At 50.1% G+C, this 19634-nt stretch overlaps 1 protein-coding gene across 2 annotated transcripts in view; it reads left to right on the forward strand.

Moving 5' to 3' along the window:
• Per2 (period circadian regulator 2) overlaps positions 1-19634 on the forward strand; it is a 45872-nt gene that overhangs the window by 9337 nt on the left and 16901 nt on the right. Inside the window, exons 2-14 of one of the 2 annotated variants that reach the window (XM_038338880.1) lie at positions 21-262; positions 1033-1095; positions 1997-2151; positions 5912-6033; positions 6782-6977; positions 9925-9976; positions 10802-10944; positions 12407-12485; positions 16339-16445; positions 16921-17074; positions 17363-17471; positions 18136-18255; positions 18780-18864. In XM_038338880.1, the coding sequence (XP_038194808.1) occupies positions 33-262; positions 1033-1095; positions 1997-2151; positions 5912-6033; positions 6782-6977; positions 9925-9976; positions 10802-10944; positions 12407-12485; positions 16339-16445; positions 16921-17074; positions 17363-17471; positions 18136-18255; positions 18780-18864 (1615 nt within the window). In that variant the 5' untranslated portion in view covers positions 21-32. Of the gene's footprint in view, positions 1-20; positions 263-1032; positions 1096-1996; positions 2152-5911; positions 6034-6781; positions 6978-9924; positions 9977-10801; positions 10945-12406; positions 12486-16338; positions 16446-16920; positions 17075-17362; positions 17472-18135; positions 18256-18779; positions 18865-19634 lie in introns of those variants that run through there. The other variant, XM_038338879.1, reaches the window with a different exon arrangement.

Consider the following 19634-nt stretch of genomic DNA (forward strand, 5'->3'; position numbering starts at 1 on the left):
AATATTCTCTCCTTCACCAGCTTCATCCTGACATGAACGGATACGTGACCTTTTCCCCTAGTCCCACCAGCCCCACCAAGGAGCCAGGGGAGCCTCAGCCCAGCCAGGTTGCCCTCCAGGAAGATGTGGACATGAGCAGTGGCTCTAGCGGAAATGAAACCAACGAAAACTGCTTCACGGGGCGGGACTCTCAGGGCAGTGATTGTGATGACAATGGAAAGGAGCTGCGGATGCTAATGGAACCTTCCAGCACTCACCCGAGGTAGGTTCAGCCTCAGGCCGGACCCTCACACAGGGAACGCCTGTGGCTTCCTCCCTATTTTCTGTTGCCCATCTTCAAGCAGCAAGTACCAGTACTGACTTGCAGGATCGCTGCACGGCTTAATTCTGTAGATGGTATTTATTGGGATCTGTCCTACTGAATAATGATATTGTAGTCCTTGCATTTCTGTGTCTGATGCCCCTTGACAGACAGTCCGGTGAGATCTTGGAGGTAGCTGCTCTCACACTTACAGGTCACAGAAAACGATTGCTCCTTTTGCATTTCCATCTCTCAATGCTCAATTCTCCTGATATCTGAAGATCTTCTGTTCCAGTTTTAACATAATTTTCCCTTTTTCAAATTTTAATGTGTATGGGTGTTTTGTCTTTATGTATGTCTGTGCACCACTGTGTGCTCAGTGACCACAGAGGACATAAGAAAGCATCATCAGACCCCCCCCCCGAAACTGGACTTACACAAGGGTGTGAGCAGCCATGTGGATGCTGGGAATCAAACCTGGGTCCTCCGGAAGTGTTCGTCACTGAGCTGATTCTCTGGCCCTGATTTTTGTTTTGTGGGAAGCCACGGAGACCATACATCAGGCGTCAGGCATGCCAGGCAGGTTCTTTATCCCAAAGCCATCACCCTGTGCACCCTTCTGGTCTCTTAAAAGTCTCCGGTGTGATGTTCCTAGTCTGTTGTCACTGGCTGGATATGGGGAGAGGCATATAGCGGTCTGACCCTGGGACTGTCATTATCTGTTCTTGCAGCCCCGATGCCTTCAGACTGATGATGACGGAGCCGGAACACAACCCCTCCACAAGTGGCTGCAGGTAAGACCCACCATACCGCCCACCTCACACTCTTTCAACAAGTTGCAGGTCTTCCTCTCAGGCCAGGTTTGAAAGCAATGTGACTTTTTAAAACTTGGATAAATCTGTTGATTTGACCAGCCAGTCAGTGTGCCTGGTGGCATCTGCCTTTCATATAGCCCCTGGCCCCGTCCCTCCCTGAGCTGGGTGTTCTTGAACACCTTGTTTCTCCCCACCTCTATTCTAGGCAGCCTTGCCTCAGTCCTGTATCTTCAACAGGAACTTCCTCGCTCTTTTGCAACAAATTATCTGTGTGTTCACAGACACTTTCTTATCATCTTTTGGGCCGAGACCTCTCTCCCAAGGCTTGTGGGCCCTTGGCCATTGAAGACCCATCATTCTTTGGATATCTTCTCCTCCGCGTAAACCAGCAGCAGTTCCTTGCTATCATTCCTATCTTCCTCTGCGTGCTCTCTTCTCCCTGGAATCCCCTTCTTAAAGGTCCCCTTTCCTCTCTTCTATCCTCATGGTCCATGCTCATGTCTCCAGGAGCACTTTCGTTGTCCTTCATACTGTCCTTGTCCCTCTGCACGGGGTAGGGAAGGAGATAGCCCAGTGGTAAAGCCAATACCACTATACCAAGGGTTAACTAACATCCCTCCTAAATGAGGTCCAGCCTGACCCCAGGGGAAGGATCTTGTTGAAAGGACTGCTCTCTGGGTGAGAACAGGGATTCTTATCAGTCTGTAGTCTCCTGGAAGGAGGGCATTTAGCCATGTCTGTAGATTTCATTGGTGACCATAACTGAGAAGGTGTTGCTGGCCCATGGTGAGGGAGGCCAGGGATGAATACGGCTCTCTCTGTCCCCAGACACTGTCTTCACAAGGCTCACATTTGCTTGCCTTTTTCTTGGATTCCACAGCAGCGAGCAGTCTGCCAAAGCTGACGCACACAAAGAGCTGATAAGAACACTGAGGGAGCTGAAGGTCCACCTCCCTGCAGACAAGAAGGCCAAGGGGAAGGCTAGCACGCTGGCAACCTTGAAGTATGCCCTGCGGAGCGTGAAGCAGGTGAAGGGTACGTGCACTTTGCACGTCTGCTCCAACCACTGAAACAAGGGGGGGTTTGTTTGCTTGCTTATTCTTCATGCGTATGTGTCTGTGTGTCTCTATGTGTGGTGGTGGGTGGCAGGTGTGTTGCGCATGCGTGTGTAAGTCAGAGGACAACCTTGTGGAGTGAGTTACCTTCTTCCATCTCTAGTCCCAGAGATTGGACTCAGGGCTCTAGGTTTGCACAGCAAGAACCGTTCCCTCTGATCCATCTTTCCCAGCCCTGGAAAGACATTTTTGGGTTTTTTTCCCCAAAAATTTATTTATTAATTATATATATAGTGTTCTGCCTCCATGTATGCTTGTATATCAGAAGAAGACACCAGATTTCATTACAGGTGGTTGTGAGCCACCATGTGGGTTCTGGGAATTGAACTCAGGACCTCTGGAAGAGCAGGCAGTGCTCTTAACCTCTGAGCCACCTCTCCAGCCCCTAGAAACACGTATTAAATGTCCCAAACTATAGTGTAAATAGTGTCAGCTTTCTAAGATCTGTCCATGAAATGGCAGAAGGAAGCAATAAAAATACGATGAAGGTAATGTTGGTTGAGAACCATGGTTCATTGCTGTTTTCTATTAAACTGGACTTTTAGAGACAAAACCAAAAATAGGCAGAAACCATGGTGAGGGAGGCCAGGGATGACTATGACTCTCTCTGTCCCCAAATGCTCTCTTCACAAGCAAATGTGAGCATTTGCTTGCCTTTTTCTTGAATTCCACAGAAGTGAGTAGTCTGCCAAAGCTGACACATGGGTGGGAGAAGTCCATTTACCTCATAAGCTTCCTGTGGTAAGGTCAGGTCATATGCAGGAGTCTTGCATAGTCTAGACTCTGACATGTGTTTGGGACAATGACCATGCATTCGGAATGTTGGTCACACACTACCATGAGCTGCATGGGTCAGAATTGAAGTTCATTCCTGAGGTCTTGTCCACCTTTAATCTGTCGCCTGAGAAAAGATACAAAGGGGTTTCTAGCTCTTCATGCTGGCTTTTTTGAAGACAGGATCTCAGGTAGCCCATGCTGAGCACAAACTCACTGTGCTTGCAGTGTAACTGAGGATGATCTTGAACTTCTAGATCCTTTTGCCTCCACCTTCCAACTGCTAGGATTATAGATTGCACTACCATATCTGGTTGTATGTGACGTTGGGGGTCTAACTTAAGGATTTATGTAGGCACTCTACCAACTGAGCTAAATTCCAGGCATAGCACTCTGTGTGTGTGTGTGTGTGTGTGTAGTGTGTGTACCTAAATATATGCACCAAGTGTGTGCAGTGCCAGTCGAGGCCAGAAGATGGCATCAGACCGTCTGGAACTGGAGTTACAAGCAGTGTGAGTCACCCTGTGGGTGCTAGAATTTGATCCCTGCTCCTCTTAACTACTGAGCCATATCTCCAGCCTCTTCCTCCAAGGCACTTTTTAATTCACGAACTCAACTTAGATGACTCATTTCCTGTTTATCTAAAAATGTTTACCTACGAAACCTTTTCTGCCCTGGTGATTATTTCAGCAAACAAGGAAAGAGACAGGGCACAGCAGTGCCACCCATCACTGGGTTCTGTCACAGGACAGTCCTCACCGTCATGCATGCAAGGTCAGGGGCAGCTCACTTAGCCATCGTAGTCTTAGGCCTTCAAAATGCAGAACCTGCTGCTGTTTGTGTGTTTGGACTTTGAGAAGACAGAATATGGCAGAACATTTTAACTGGTCCTGAAGCAGAAGACTGGGGCTTCTAAATAAGAACATGGAAAAGAGCTGAGGTGATTCCCTGTTTGCAGAGCCACTGGGTCATAGCACCCCAGCAGACTCAGCCCTCCTTCAGGTTGCTCCTGCCCAGGACCTGCATGGGTCAGCTTCCCCGCCTCCTGTTTCCAGGCCATTGCAGTTGCCCTTGACTCCCAGACACCTGGGCACACTGCCCAGGCAGAAAGCAGGCAGCCCCTCCTGAGGCTGAGCCCTCAGTCCCCTGGATGGGCCATTCCAGGAAGGCTTAGCTGTAGGCATTGGAAGAAAGGCCCAGAAGCCTTCAGTCAGTTGCTAGGCACAGGGATATGAGCTTTGTGGCTGCTCCACTGTGGAGAAAATATCTTCCTACAGCCCTGGCTCAGAGTGCTGAGTGCTTAGACCCTTTTCTTAGTTCCTTTTCTTTCCAGCCACTGATGGTGGGGGCTGTCGCTGGCATGTGATCCTTTATGACGAATAGGTAGAGGCTAACATCCACGTAGAGGCTAACATCCCATGGGGGCAGAAAAGGTAGGTGCCATGGACAGGTGATGCGAAAATCAAGCCCCCACCACCACCACTTCACCCATGTGTGGTACCTATGCGAACACCACCCCACTCTGCCTCTGGTCACAGTCGCACACATGTGCTGAAGGCTGAGTACAACATGTTGCAAGCACACATCAAAATAGACAAAGTCGAGAGGCTAAGATCTAGGCAGTGTGGCCTTCGCGGTTAGTGTTACTGGCTTGTCTTGAAGCCGGCAAGCATCTAGGCCAGGTGTGTGTCCAGCAGTCTAGGTATGAACTTGCACTTCAGACAGGCTTCTGTTTCTGAGTCTCTGGACAGCATCTTGTCAGTAGCAGGCAGGTTGCTGGTATTGATCTGGGTCCTTGGCGCTAGCTGTAGAGGCATTATTCTGTTGTGTGCTGGCCTCTGTGCACGTTCGAGTGCTCTCTTCAAACCTCTGTGTACCCCTCCCTAAGCTGCTGTCCCTTTTGGAAGATTGATGTGTTCTAAACAGTGCTGTCTGCTAGCCAGTGCTGGTTAAGCTAAACATGTTTGGGAACCTGGTGCTCTAAGGCCAGACCCCACAGTAGAGACCCTGGCTTCTGCCTAAGGAAGACCCTGCTCTTTAGAAAGAGCAGCTCCATGAGTCAGTCTGACTTGGAGGCAGCTCGCTCTCCGGGGACTGTTGGTTTCCATGCTTCATGCTTGGCCTCCGCAGTAACTTCAGAACGTGGGAGCTCTGCCAAATCAAGAACTTTCCTAAGCCTTCCAGCAGAGAGCACGCTCAGAAACCTACTAGGCTGTGAAGGTCGAGTAATCAACATCAGATAAGACCCAGCCACGGGTCCAAAGACCTCACCACCACCCTGCAGGGAACACTCGCTTGGCCGGATCCCAGGGTCAAACTCCATCCAGGAAACAGCCACCGTGGGCTCCATCTAGAGGGCATGTGGAGCCGTGGAGGCGGGAGTAGACTGACTTTTGCTGCCATCATCAGTGAGAGCTGCTGTGGCTTGGCTCCCCCAGGATCCTACCAGAAAGGAACTCATATCAGTGGCCACATTTGCAGGTGCTGCTCAGAGCACTTCCTTTCCAGTTTGGCTTCTGATAGCTGTTCCTCTTTCAAGTAGTGGATTTCGCCTGCATGGAAGTCCCTAAAAGGACCACTGAGGCTCAGTCAGGTACAGGGGCTGCTGCTGTGGTCCTAAGTAAGACCATTGTGGTCGCATTACACTTCAGAGCCATATGTACCCTTAGGACTTAAAGTAATGTATTTGTCAGTTTTTAAATTCGTAAAAAGGCCTGACGTGTCAGAGAGCATCTCCGGACTGCTCTTGAGTGTTGGTCACTCATGTCTACATTCTCTGCATCCAGAATATTCTATCTCATCCCACTTGGTCATTTGAGAAAAATGGACCCCACCTGCAGGGGCCAGTGAGCGTGTGCTGTCACGTTGGTTTCAGCTGCTGAACACGGCTGTCATTTCTCCTGTAGCTAACGAGGAGTACTACCAGCTGCTGATGTCCAGTGAGAGCCAGCCCTGCAGTGTGAATGTGCCCTCCTACACCGTGGAGCAGGTTGAGGGCATGACCTCGGAGTACATCGTGAAGAATGCTGTGAGTGTTTTGACAGGGCATGAATTCTCCCTTGGGTAAGCCAGCTGGTCCGCTGTCAGGAAGCGGGCCTGTTTCTCCCGATAAAATAAAATCACGACGCTGGTGATTCTGGAGTGAAGTCATGTTCTAGACTTTGCTCTTTCCTGGGAGATTCTCTTCGTCTCTGGCTGACTCTGACTCATAGCTCCCAGTCTTAGAGAAGCCCAGTCGTGGTGAAGCTCGAGGCTCTAGCTTTCTGTGGCTTCAGGATGAAGAGACAGACTCGGTGACCATCTGTTTGTCCAGGCTTTAGTGGTAATAAGGTCTGGGTCCAAAGCCCACATTTCTGAATGTGTAAAGGCCTGGGGGAGGAGCAGCCACACTCCGGAATTCTCAGTGGGAACAGACGGTGATACTGGGAAGAATAGTGGTGGCGCTTGCTCAGCCCAGCTCCTCAAACCTGCCAGCCAAATCCCTCCAAGGGGGCTGGCCTGAGATCAGAGGGGCAGGCAGCTCTGCAGGCCACCCACATTACCTGAAAGAGACCAGCTGTCAAAGGTCACTGCCGTGCCAGGGGAGCACAAGGCTGGCCTGATGTGCCGTTCCTGATGGCGTCATGTTGGATGTCAGCATTGGAAAAAAGTCAGCTTGGCCAGGCTTGAGGAGGCCCAGACACACCCTGGTCCTCATGTCAGGGTGTTCCCACTAGCCTTATATAACCGATCAGTTCCTACCGCCTGTAATCACTGCTCATGTTCTCCGTTTCCAGGATATGTTTGCTGTAGCCGTGTCCCTGGTTTCTGGGAAGATCCTGTACATCTCTAATGCCCCCATTTTCCACTGTAAGAAGGACGCCTTCAGTGACGCCAAGTTTGTGGAGTTCCTGGCTCCTCACGATGTCAGTGTGTTCCACAGCTACACCACCCCTTACAAGCTGCCACCCTGGAGTGTGTGCAGCGGATTAGGTGAGGTCCTGGCTGCAGTGCCTCGTTCCCACTAAGGGGGAGTGTGGAGAGGGCCGCTCCCCATTTCGGTTATGTCAGAATGCCCCATGGAGCCCTCCAGAGGGGCTAGCGTTCACTGATCTGTCCAGGGTAAGAGGCAAACAGTTGTTTGTCCCTAGAATAAATAGCCTTTTCGTAAACCCCAGAAAAACTTCAAAATTAGGCATCTTAAAAATGAAGTTATGCGGAGTAGGAATCCCGGCATAACTGCAGTGTGGGGGGATGGGGTGCATCCTGCAAGGCAGAGGAGTGCTAAGTGGAATGCCAGCTTCCTGCAGGCAGTTAATTCCCCCCATGACCTCAGCTGCCCCAGTGGACAGGTGTGACATTCATCGGGGTGACTTCTCAGGGATCTTCGCCTGGACTGGAGTAAGGTTCATAAGTACAGGCAATAAAGCTCTCTGAGCTTGCATGGCACTCTCCCTGCTCGTTAACAAGTATGTATGTCTACTGTGTGGTCCACCCGTGTCCAAGCCCTTGCCCTTGCCCATCCCCTCTCATCTGGCATCCCCTCTGTGCCTTCTCTCCCTGGAGCCGGTGTTGGCATTCTCCGTGTGCTCTTCCAGCTCCACCCCAAGCCTCGTCAGTCAGCTGTAGTTTATGATTCGTCCCCTCCAAAACTTGTGCTGGAATTTGCTGATGTCACAGTACTGAGGTGGGACCTTGAGGTGTTGAGGTCATGAAGAGGGACTAACGCCTTTCTCCTGGGTCAGAGTCCCTTGTCAGGACTCAACTAGCCCCGAGGGGGATGGGTTACTAAAGCAAGGCTGCCCCTTCTGCGGGTGCCCTCAACCCTGTTTCCCGCCATGATTTGAAGCAGTATATGGCCCTCTCCAGCAGCTCTTTGGACCCTTGCAGTGTTCTGTTGGACTTTCCAGCCATTAGAACCATGAGCTATCATCTCCTAAGTCATCTTGACAGATTGTCATAGCAACAGAAACAGACTGAAACAGCACTCGTGCCAAGAACTGGGTGCTGCTGCAGTGGAGCTCGGGAGTGGGGAGCAGCTGAACCATTTCAAAATGAAATGCCTGAGTGTTGAGGGCAGTTCTGGTGTGGGAGCAGGGGAAGACAGGAGGACTGGGGAAAGCTCAGATTTGCATACGTGGCTGTGACCAGCATGCTAATGGTAGTGTCGGGAATGGCTATTCCGGAGAGTTATCGCAGTCTGACCACATGAAGAGTAGAAAGGAATGCAGGGGTGCAGTCGGGCAGATTGCTAAAGGATTCCACGGGTAGAAGGTGAACAGCAGTGGAGCCCTCCTCACCGCAGGGAAAGCCCCAAAGGAACAGCAGAGATCTCCAAGGATGCCTCTGATCCCTGCACCCACACTTGCTCTCTCCAGCTCAGGCTGTGGCCCCTGTGCTGTGGGTGCAGCCCTCACTCCTTCAGGGAGTGTAAGCCATAAACCTTGGCAGTGTCCTTGTGAGGCTGATTCTGCAGGCAGGAAGGCACAGCTTCCTCGGCCACAGGGCAGAGCTGCCGCAGAGAATATCACCAAGACTGTGTGGCTGCCTGCTACCCTGGGAAACCAGAGCAGCAGAGCCACCAGAAGCCAGCCACACATCCCAGGAAAACCACAGGCAACCCAAACAGCCAAAACTCACTGAGCCCAGCAAGCCATGGGGCAGGGCTACTTGGTGCTTTGAGGGCCCATACCAGATGTGTAGGGGGTGGTCCCTGGGATAACATGATGATCCTACAGCTTTAGGACAAGGTCTGTGGGCCCTGATTTCAGACTTGCTAGAGGCCTATCGCCCCCTCCTTCTGGCCAGCCTTCCTCTGGAACAGCGTGCCTGTCCCTCACCCTCTCACTGTAGAGCAGATGATTGGCTTGAGCTCACACCTGGCCTTTGGATTTTCAAGTTGACCCCAGAGATTATGGGATGGAATTGATTATAGTTTGCATTGGGAGAAGAGCATGAGCTATGGCAAGCCAGATGGACCACCTGTGGTCTAGATGTGGGCTACTCTTTTTAAACTCATGCTGAACGTTAGGGTCACTTGTGGAATGCCGAATGACTTCTTTAAGGGGTAACTGAGTCACTCGGAGGGATTGGCAGGTGTGCTTTTGTTCTCTTGGGACTGGGTTACTGTAACCATTGGGTTACTGTGCGTAAGCTGAAGTCTAAGGTCATTTTAACCTTCAGACTATTCCAGAGACACCAGCTTCCCCTTCCCTGACGTGAGGTCCAGTGAGCTCACATTTCCCAAGACACTGTAAATGTTAAAGTGAAGTTGATATTTTCAAATGCCTTGAGTCAGTTCTATCAGAAGCAAGCATTTCAGAAACGGCGGTGTAAACACTCAGGGCTTTATCTCTGGGTACACACACTAGTGTGTCTTCTGGGGCCGAGCTGCCTGTGTATCAGTAGCACCACTGTGCACCATTCAGGAGTTTTTTTTTAAATATTTTATTTATTATGTATACAATATTCTGTCTGCATGTAAGCCTGCAGGCCAGAAGAGGGCATGAGACCTCATTACAGATGGTTGTGAGCCATCATGTGGTTGCTGGGAATTGAACTCAGGACTTTTGGAAGAGCAGGTAATGCTCTTAACCGCTGAGCCATCTCTCCAGCCCTCCATTCAGGAGTTTTAAACACATTTGGTAGCTCTTGCCAGAAATCCTAGCACTAGAGAGGCAGAGGGTGAAGGATTGCCTTAAGTTCCAGGCCCCCGGGCTTTTAATAAAACCCTGTCTCCAAAAGGAAAAACAAAACTTTTCTAAAGTCCTGGCTGTAACTTGTAGGACAGTCTGACTTGGTGCCCAGCACACTTCGGCATTGTATTGACTATAAAAGCGCCATGAAGGACTCACTTGTACTTGGGCCTACTCACGGTTACACCTCAGTCTGAGCCTGTGTTTGTTGACTTGGGTAAATGACTTTTTTTTTTTTCCTGCAGATTCTTTCAGTCAAGAGTGCATGGAGGAAAAATCCTTTTTCTGCCGTGTCAGGTAAGTCTAGTGTCCAGTCTTCCTGACTCAGAAAACATACAGACAGTTGCCTACCAGTACTTATGGGAGAATTAGAGGTGTATGTGTTGCCCATCCCACAGATCTGAGAGTGAGATCTGACACAGCTTCTACAGAGCCTGTGTGGAATCTCACTTGAGTGAGTTACATGATATCTGTGCAAAGGGAGTGGGTAAGTCAACCTGCTCTCTGCCCCCCACCCCACCCCCCCCACACAAAAGAGTCTCCACACTGGCCCTCTGTTGCTGAGGAAGACATTCCCTAGGACCATGGGCCAGGCAGCATGTGTAGCCCTAAACGTGCACTTGCATTTTTTGGGTTAGAGTCACAGTGTTCCTTGCAGGCTCTTTGTAACCACCTGAGCATCCAGGATAATGTCAGCTGTGATCCCGAGAAGAGTGGGATCCAGAATCCCCCTAAAGAAACAATTTACCTTTTCCAGTTGCTTTGCCCTAATTTAGCTGCAAATTGCTCAAGAGAAAGGCTGGAAGACCTCCTACTGCCCATTGTGTGGACTCTGACCATTGGCCCTTCAGTGTGGGTCTAATGGAGAAGGCTTAAGGGTAGGCACTCGCCAGCTTCTCCAGTGGGTACAGATGTGTGCTGCCTCTGGTATGGCCTAGGTTCCCACCAGAGGCTTTGCTGTGGCGGCCTGGTTCAGCATCCTTGGCATCTGGTTCAACAAATGGAAGAATTGCTTAGCTCTAACTACCAGCCAGGAGTGGAGCTAGCTAGCAGGCCAAGACTTTTCTTTGTCCTGGCTCAGAACCTTGACCCTCACTCCTCTCCACACTCCTCTCTCTACAGTGTTGGGAAACACCACGAGAATGAGATTCGCTACCAGCCCTTCCGCATGACACCCTACCTGGTCAAGGTGCAAGAGCAGCAGGGTACCGAGAGCCAACTCTGCTGCCTGCTACTGGCAGAGAGGGTACACTCGGGCTATGAAGGTACAGCCATGCCTGACCAGGGAGCACCCATGTTAGCCCATCCTTCTTGCCTGTAGTTCATACGTGATGTCTAAAAAGTACCTAGCTGCTCATCCGCCTTGGCCTTTCCCTAACCCTCTCAGCCTCCATCTTCCCTAACTTCCTCTTTTTACTATCTGGCTCTCCCCACAGCCGCTGAAGGTAGCTGTATCCATTTCCTTGTCCCCTCTCCCATCCCCTAGCTATGCTGCCTTTGATCTACAAAGCGGCACCAGCTCTGACAGTTCTGAGGCCCCATATCCCTCCCATCTTTGTCCCTCATCCTTGCCTCTGCTTCATGACATCTCAGTATCCCCAGAACCACACTTAACTCCCTCAGCCTCCAGTGCTGGGCCATCTTCGTTCCTGTCTTGGCCCATCCTGACTTCCATCTGGACTGCCTCCCTCCCAACTGTGGTTTCTGTTGACCCACCAGTCTTCACTCTGCACTGCCCTTTGCCTGGTTTTCCCTGCAGCTCAGCCTATGGCCATCCAGCCTTTCTAATGCTGTCCCACCATTAAGGGTTCCTTAGGCTACCCTGCCACCTGACAATCAGGCTTCTCCCATGGAGCCCAAGGGAAGCTGTGCCATCCTGGTGATCACCTTCTTGGGATCCCTCTCAAGCAATTGTTTTCTACTACCGGGGGTCCTTGTGTCTAATCCAAGGCCTAGCCAGAAGCTATTTATTTTCTGTGTGTCAACTCGGGAGTCACAGGACTTCAGATCCCCTGAGGGGTAGCCCCACCATACCCCAGGAGCATTTAGACTATTTTCTCTGGAATTGTAATCTTTTGATGCTTTGTTTACAAAAAAAAAAAAACAAAAAAAAAACAAAAACGCTTCCTAAAAGTGGTAACTTACACTTTTCTCTAACACGGTGATGTATATCTGCATCCAGAACATTCTCTTCCAAATGTTCATTAAGAATGTAGAGAGGAGGAACAACCTGTAACCCCAAATTATAAGGGTCTTTCAAGAACCAAGGATTTTAGAATCTGATGGTGAGGAGCACACTGGATATATGACTTCTGTGTGGAATGTATTGCCTTTGGCCTCCCTGGAAACTGTCAAGTTTTCCAGGGCAAGGGCATTGGCAAACTCTAAGTCCAGACTTAGAGCATGTAACTCATTTTCTAAAGGCAGTTAGTTCAGGTCATTGCAGTTTCATCTTACAAACCATGATGGCAGCCTTCAGTCCTGGGTCCACGTGTCTCAGGTAGCATGGCGGCAGCTCCCGTTGGCCACCCCAGAGAAGTTGAGGAGGCTGCGAGTGGCCAGCTGGCTGGGGTTCGCCTTGATGCTTCATGGCTTCACCATGGTGGCTCTGTTGTTCAGTCTGCCTTCTCATTTTCTCAATGGCTGCACGTTACTCTCAGCCCTTGTGGTTTCCCTAGTCAAAACACAGCTATGTGTTTCTTAGGAGTGGAAATTCTGTTCTTGCAGCCCCGAGGATTCCTCCTGAGAAGAGAATTTTCACAACAACCCATACACCAAACTGCTTGTTCCAGGATGTGGATGAAAGGTGAGTCGTGTTCCATTGTCCACGCACACCTCCTTTTGTGCAGAGTTTTCTTCTGTGGCCTTCTGGGGGGCCCACTACCCAGCTCCCAAATAAATCACACACAGAGGCTTATTACATATGTATGTGTTTGTGTGTGTATATATTTCATTTATTTCATGTGCATTGGTGGTGTTTTGTCTGCATATATGTTTGTGTGAGGGTGTCAGGTCTCGTGGAACTGCAGTTCCAGACACTTGTGAGTTGCCATGTGGGTGCTGGGAATTGAACTGGGTCCTCTGGAAGAGCAGTCAGTGCTCTTAATTGCTGAACCATCTTTCCATCCAGCCCCTGTGTATTCTTACTTATTAATGTCCTGGACTTAGCTTGGCTTGATTCTTTCCAGCTTTTCTAACTTAAATTATTCTCACCTCCCCACCACCCCCAGACAGGGTTTCTCTGTAGCTTTGGAGCCTGTCCTGAAACTAGCTCTGGACCAAGCTGGCCTTGAACTCACAGAGATCTGCCCTGCCTCTGCAGTCTAGTACTGGGATTAAAGGCTTGTGATGCCACCACCTGAGCCAACTACTTTTTGCCTCTGGGCTTTTTCCTTTTCTCTGTCTCTCAGTCTCTGTCTCTGTCTGTCTCTGTGTCTCTGTCTCTGTCTCTCTCTCTGTCTCTGTCTCTCTATCTGTCTGTCTCTGTGTCTCTGTCTCTCTCTGTCTGTCTGTCTCTGTGTCTCTGTCTCTGTCTCTCTCTGTCTCTGTCTCTGTGTCTCTGTCTCTGTCTCTGTCTCTCTCTCTCTCTCTGTCTCTCTCTCTCTCTCTCTTCCGAATGCCTTACTTTTTACTCTTACTCTGTGACTGGCCCCTGATGGCCTCCTCCCTCGGTTCTCCTTCTATTTATACTCTGCCTGCCGGCCCTGCCTGTCCTTTCTCCTGTCTTGCTATTGGCTGTTGTTCGTTCAGCGCTTTATTAGACCATCAGGTGTTTTAGAAAGGCAACTAATCACAGCTTCACAGAGTTAAACAAATGTAGCATAAGCAAAAGCAACACATCTTTACATCATTAAACAAATGTTCCACAGCATAAACAAAAGTAACACACCTTAAAATAATGTTCCCAACATCTCCCGCTATCATTTGTCTGGGAATCAGTACTGTGATCTTCAGGTCATCAAACCCGGGACCGATGATCAGTGTCTTGGTAATAACCAGAGAGATAAAAATGAACTTTTTTGCTTTTGTGTTTGTTTGTTTGTTTTTCCAAGACAGGTTTTCTCTGTGTAACCACCCTGGTTGTCCTGGAGCTCGATCTATAGACTAGGCTGGCCTCGAACTCAGAGATTCACTTGCCTCTGCCTCCCAAGTGCTGGGACTAAAGGTGTGCAGCTGAACTTTTTTGCTTTTGACATCACTGCTGAAGAGAAGGTTATGTGTCATTTTTACTTACATGGCAGTCAACTAAAATGCGTGACGGTACTGTCCTGCGACACAGTGATGTTTCAGTGAGACCACATACACTGTTGTGATTCTTTTACCTAGTGACAAGGCTGTCATGATGTCATCCTGTAGTAGTGTAGTAGCCACAGCTGTGCACAGCAGCACCGTGCTTCTAGCTTATATATTTATAACTTGTCACGTTAGCAAGTCTTCCCCCTTGGTGCCCCACAGCAGTGTACACTTCTGTGTGCCCTGTGTTTCTTGATTGCATCAGCAGTCACGCCTGGTGACCAACCTGTGCCGTGTGGGTTCGGCTTTGTTCTCCTGACCCTGCCGGTACAACAGAATTGCCTAATGATGCATTTTTTTTTCAGACTGTGTTCTGCTGATACAGGACATGTAACTATACAGGCAAGGGAGTGATTTGAAATCACACTCAAAGTTTATGAGATTCAATTGTGGTAGCACACATTGATCTCAGCATTTAGGAGGCTGAGACAAGAACCACTGGGAGTTCAAGACCCTACGTGGAAAAAAATGAAAGCAAGAAAGCAAACACCACAGCTTATCAGAAATGAATGCTAGAGACGGGGCTTTCTGGAGACCTGGAGGCTATTTCAGTTGAGCCTGCCTCTGTCCCCCTATTTAAGTTCTGTCTCGTAGGTGATGGTACCATCAGGGATGGGGTGCCAAGGGCTAATGACAGGACCTCTGCAGGAACCTGTCTTCCAGGCTGCCTCCACACCTTTTCTCAGAGCTGCTCAGACTTGTCTCACTGAGTCTGCCACGGAGGGTGCTCTAGCTGGTGTGAACCGTCCTGGTGGACTCAGAAGTGCTTGGTTCTGAGCAGGTTGTTGTCCACTGTGTGCCTTTTCCCCAGCTCTTTGACAGGCGCAGAGCTGGAAATCAACCAGCTGTTGGGAGTGGTTTGGAGAAACGTGTCAAAAAAAAAAAACCCACAGGAAGTGGACAGAGAACCAGATCAAGTCACCCCCTAGATTCTGGAGGATTGGGTCCTCCTCCTCTGTCTACCTGGCCAGGGACACGGGGTTCCACTTCAGCGTCATGCTGCACTGCCTCCAGGAAGGTTCTGCTCTGTGGGCAGCCAAAGACCTCCCACCCCTGGCCTGGGGTACCCCAGGGACAGTATCAGATGCAGAACCTGGGACTGAGTGTACAAAGCCATTTAAGAGGCTGCCATTACTGCTTAGGTCTAGGGACTGTGAAAACTGCCACGTTTTGCTCCAGTTGTGAAGCAGGTAGACAGGCCGGTGCCTGTGGGAGGCCGTCTGCAGAGTTCTGCCTAGTGAGTGGAACCCATAGGCAGGCCCCTTCAGGAAACCTGCGGTCAGGGTCAGGTATCGGGCCCTTCCTCCTTAGCGTTGTTCTTCCTTTCCTCCTCCTTTCTCCTCCCCAGCTCCTTGTCCTCTTCCTCTTCCCTCCTTCCTCCTCTCCTCCCGCAGCTGCTCCAGCCAGGCTTGTATTGGGAGGGCGCCAAGAACATTCTGTACTCTCTGTCTGAAAGGAAGCAGGAGGCCTGAGAGTATACCTCAGACACTGAGGATGCACTCAGAGTCAATCCAGATCCCAAGGAAGTTCTAGTCTAAGGTTTTGTGCAGCAGGGCCTTCTGCTTGAGTAGAGGGGAAACATCTGCAGGAATGCTTAGGGGAAGATGAGGCTGCCAGCCGAGCTAGATTCAGACAGAGCCATAGACCGCTGCTTTGGTTCCATCTCTGCAGTGACCAAGGACCAGCCCAAAATGCCAAGGGGCTTCCACTTTATAGAAGCACAGACAGGCACTGAGCAAGGGTTCCATCCAGTCATGGGGACTCCTAGGGGAGCCACAGGAAATCACCTGATCTAGGGGTCAAAGTGACAGAAAGACGACCTTCTGACTGAGAAAGGACAGCTTTCAGACAAAACCTGTTTAACTGAGACTCACATCAAACTGATCAATATTAGATATCAGAAAAAGAAATATGGGCTGGAAAGATAACTCAGAGGTTAAGAACACTGTCTGGTCTTCCAGAGGTCCTGAGTTCAATTCCCAGCAACCACATGGTAGCTCACAACCACCTATGATGAGATCTGTTGCCTTCTTCTGGTGTTCAGGTATACATGCAAACAGAACACTGTGTACATAATAAGTCTTTTAAAAAAGAAAAACGTGAATATGCCATCGTGATGTATTCTGTTGGAAGGACAAACACCAGGCTGTAGCTGACTACAGCCTCCTTCCTGTCATACCCACAAGGACACTGGAGTCCTCACCAGCTGCGAAGCTAAAAGACTCGCTGCCTCTGCTATGTTTCCATTTGGGGGAATTGAGAGCCATGTCTGTCGCTAAATGAAGAGGTTCCCTAAGATGGCCCTCCCTCAGAGTCTGCCTGACATCTGTATTCCATACCCTGACTGCCTGTCCCTCGCCTTCCAGGGCAGTCCCCCTCCTGGGCTATCTACCTCAGGACCTGATCGAGACACCTGTGCTCGTGCAGCTCCATCCCAGTGACCGGCCCTTGATGCTCGCCATCCACAAGAAGAGTAGGTCGTCGTCTTTAAGCCCTGAGACCGGTGATGTTGGAAGGGGTCAGACCCACTGGGGATGCTGAGCCCTAGTGGATGCTCTACTTCCTTGCTGAGACCTGGTGTCATCAGCCCTAGGAGGGCAAGGGAGAAGAATACTCATAAAGGGTCCTTGACAACTCATTGATAGTATTGGTGTCCATGAATATGAGGAGACCAGCTGAGCTGTGGGGAAGGAAAGTTCTGACCATCCCTGGAAATAGACTGTACAGGATCCCTCCAAGCTGATCACTTGCACACATGGGTAACACAGAGAGACACGCATCTTGAAATAGGTGATGAAACCGCCTCTGCTGGAAACCACCCCAGGGGTGGTTTGCAGCAGACACAGCAGTTGGAAGCAGTGGCTTTGAGGAGGTGACCTTGGCTAGCCTGTGTGTGTGTCTGTTTTCTGCTCACACACCAGTCCTGAGACCTGTTTCTTATCCCCTAGTCCTGCAGGCTGGCGGACAACCTTTCGACTATTCCCCCATTCGATTCCGCACCCGCAACGGGGAGTACATCACGTTGGATACCAGCTGGTCCAGCTTCATCAACCCCTGGAGCAGGAAGATATCTTTCATCATTGGGAGGCACAAAGTCAGGGTGTGAGTGCTCCCAGGGTTCCACTCTGTGGGTTTTGGGAGATCCTGGCCTTCTCTCACTTCCCACCAGCAGGGGGCCAAAGATGGGGACATCTCCCTGTTGAGATGCCACTGGCCATGTGGGCAAGGGATGACCTTCCCAGGTGGGGGGGGGGGCTCATCCAAGCAGAGCTGTGTTGTAGCTGGAGGGTCTGTGGGCTGGAGATGGAGATTCCTGCCTGAGTGGGCAGTGTGGGTGCCACACTCAGGCTAAGACAGGCCCTTCTGATGAGACAAATTAAAATCATTCAGAGGCCCTTTGAATGAGGATGTGTTTGCAGCCTCCCCATGTCCCGAGGAGAAGACTCCGCACCCCAGCGTTCAGGAGCTCACAGAGCAAATCCACCGGCTGCTGATGCAGGTGAGTGCCACACTAGGAACGCTCTATTCTCCTGGTCTCCATGTCCGCTCAGGTAGGCCAAGTGTGGACAGTGTGATTGGCCTAAGAGCTACCAAGTGCCCCCAAGTTTTCCTAGCCTTAGAATCTTAGGTGTATGAGCCATGACCTTGAATGAGCAGTTGAAGGCTGCCCATACCCCATAATTTCTACTGCAATTTCTACTGGCCTAAGGCTTGCTCTTCCCCAAAACACGATCCAGCACCGGGGACTCAGTGACCTCCCCCTCCAGCAAGATCAGTTTAACTGCAGTCAGTCCCACAGCTGAGGTGATGTCCCCTTCTTGATTATGGGATACAAGGTATAACTGTAGGTAAATCAGTCCTGGAGCTAGCTCTTGTAGCCCAGGCTGGCCTCAAACTCACAGAGATCAGCCTGCCTCTGCCTCCCAAGTGCTGGGATTAAAGGCGTGCGCCACCACCGCCCGGCTACATTTCTTTTAATGGGGTCTCCTTGGTGACTGCATGCCTAGAGATGAAGGCCAGACAACCCAGGGTTTAAGCTCCCCTCCACCTATCTTCTCTGTGTGACCTTGGGCAAGCTGAGACTACTGTCTGAGCTTGGCTTGTGGTGACCTCTTCTGTACCGTTCCATCATGTCTGCAGCGATGTGTATGCTCTTCCTGCAGCCTGTTCCCCATAGTGGCTCCAGTGGCTATGGGAGCCTGGGCAGTAACGGATCCCACGAACACCTTATGACATCATCCAGCGACAGCAATGGCCATGAGGAGTCTCACCAGAGGAGATCCGTACGTCCCTCTCTGTTCTCCCCCCAGGAATGCAAGCTCAGCAGTGCGTGTCCTAAGTTAGGAAGCATGATCGGAAATAGCCAGGCAGTATCTGAAGCCGGTGGCTCCATCACCTTCTCCCAGAGAAGGCTCTGTTCCCAGAGATTTACTTCATGTTTCACGTTGAGGCAGCTACCCTGTAGTTAAACACATAAAGGAAAATGACTTGGGTGAACAGAGCAGAGGAAATGAGCTTAACTGGAGGGTGGTGAAGCAGCATCCCCTTGGCTCTGTGTTATCCTTGGGGATCGATCATGAGAGCTGTAGCCAGCTCCATCTGGCTCCTTCAGGATTTCCAAATCTGTGTTGGCGTGTAGTAAGTACGCTCCATGAGGAGCACGTGTACAGCATGTGAAGACCCTGGGTTCCACTCCAGCAGAGTCATCCTCCGTGCTCTTGACCGATGTTTGCTGTTCTCACTGTGGGGATGGAGAGAAGAAGGTCTCCTAGAATGAATAACGTGTTCGTTATTGTTTTTCTTCAAGGGAAATTTAAAAAATGGTGGCAAGATTCAAACCAAAAGTCACTTTTCTCATGGGTCTGCAGAACAAAAGGAAACATCCGTTGCAGGTAAAAAGATGTCCTCTGGCTCTGTCCTCACTCCCAGGAGCCTTTTCTCACTTTTTCTTAATAAATAAATACATTTATTCTTTTCAAGAAGAAAACAAAAGAAACCACACATTTCTTTTGCTTGTGTCTTAGGATGGCAGAGAGAAAGACATGGGGTTCCTGGCTTATTGCTCTATTTGGGGACTGGGGAGGTCACCTCCTGGGTGTGTTTTACCCCATTGATATAGAGATGAGGAGATGGTGTGGGATCCTTCTGTATATTTGTTGCTTTATTGGTTGATAAATAAAGCTGTTTTGGCCAATGGCTTAGTAGAGTAAAGGCAAGGCAGGAAATCCAAACAGAGATAGAGAGAGTAGGTGGAGTCAGAGAGATACCATGTAGCTGCCGAAGGAGACAGATGCCAGAACTTTACCTATAGGCCACAGCCTCATGGTAATACATAGATTAAATAGAAATGGGCTAATTTAAGATATGAGTTAGTTAATAAGAAGCCTGAGCTAATAGACCAAACAGTGTTGTAATTAATAGAATTTCTGTGTGATTATTCGAGTCAAAGCAGTCTCACTTGCACCCCATCCTTGCTCAGCAAAGAAATAAGAGCTGCTCTACTGTGTCTGACCAACAAGTTCAGAAAGCCCTTGTTACCTGTGGACCACTAGGGCACGAGTATGGTTTCCTTTCCCCAGGACCTGCCTACTGAGTATGCTGGGAGCTGCGGAGGGGGGAGGGGGCACTTATTTCTTCACTCTGCAGAGTATCTGAGTGACCG

This window comes from Arvicola amphibius, chromosome 8 (genome assembly GCF_903992535.2).
Source record: "Arvicola amphibius chromosome 8, mArvAmp1.2, whole genome shotgun sequence".
Lineage (NCBI taxonomy): Eukaryota > Metazoa > Chordata > Mammalia > Rodentia > Cricetidae > Arvicola > Arvicola amphibius.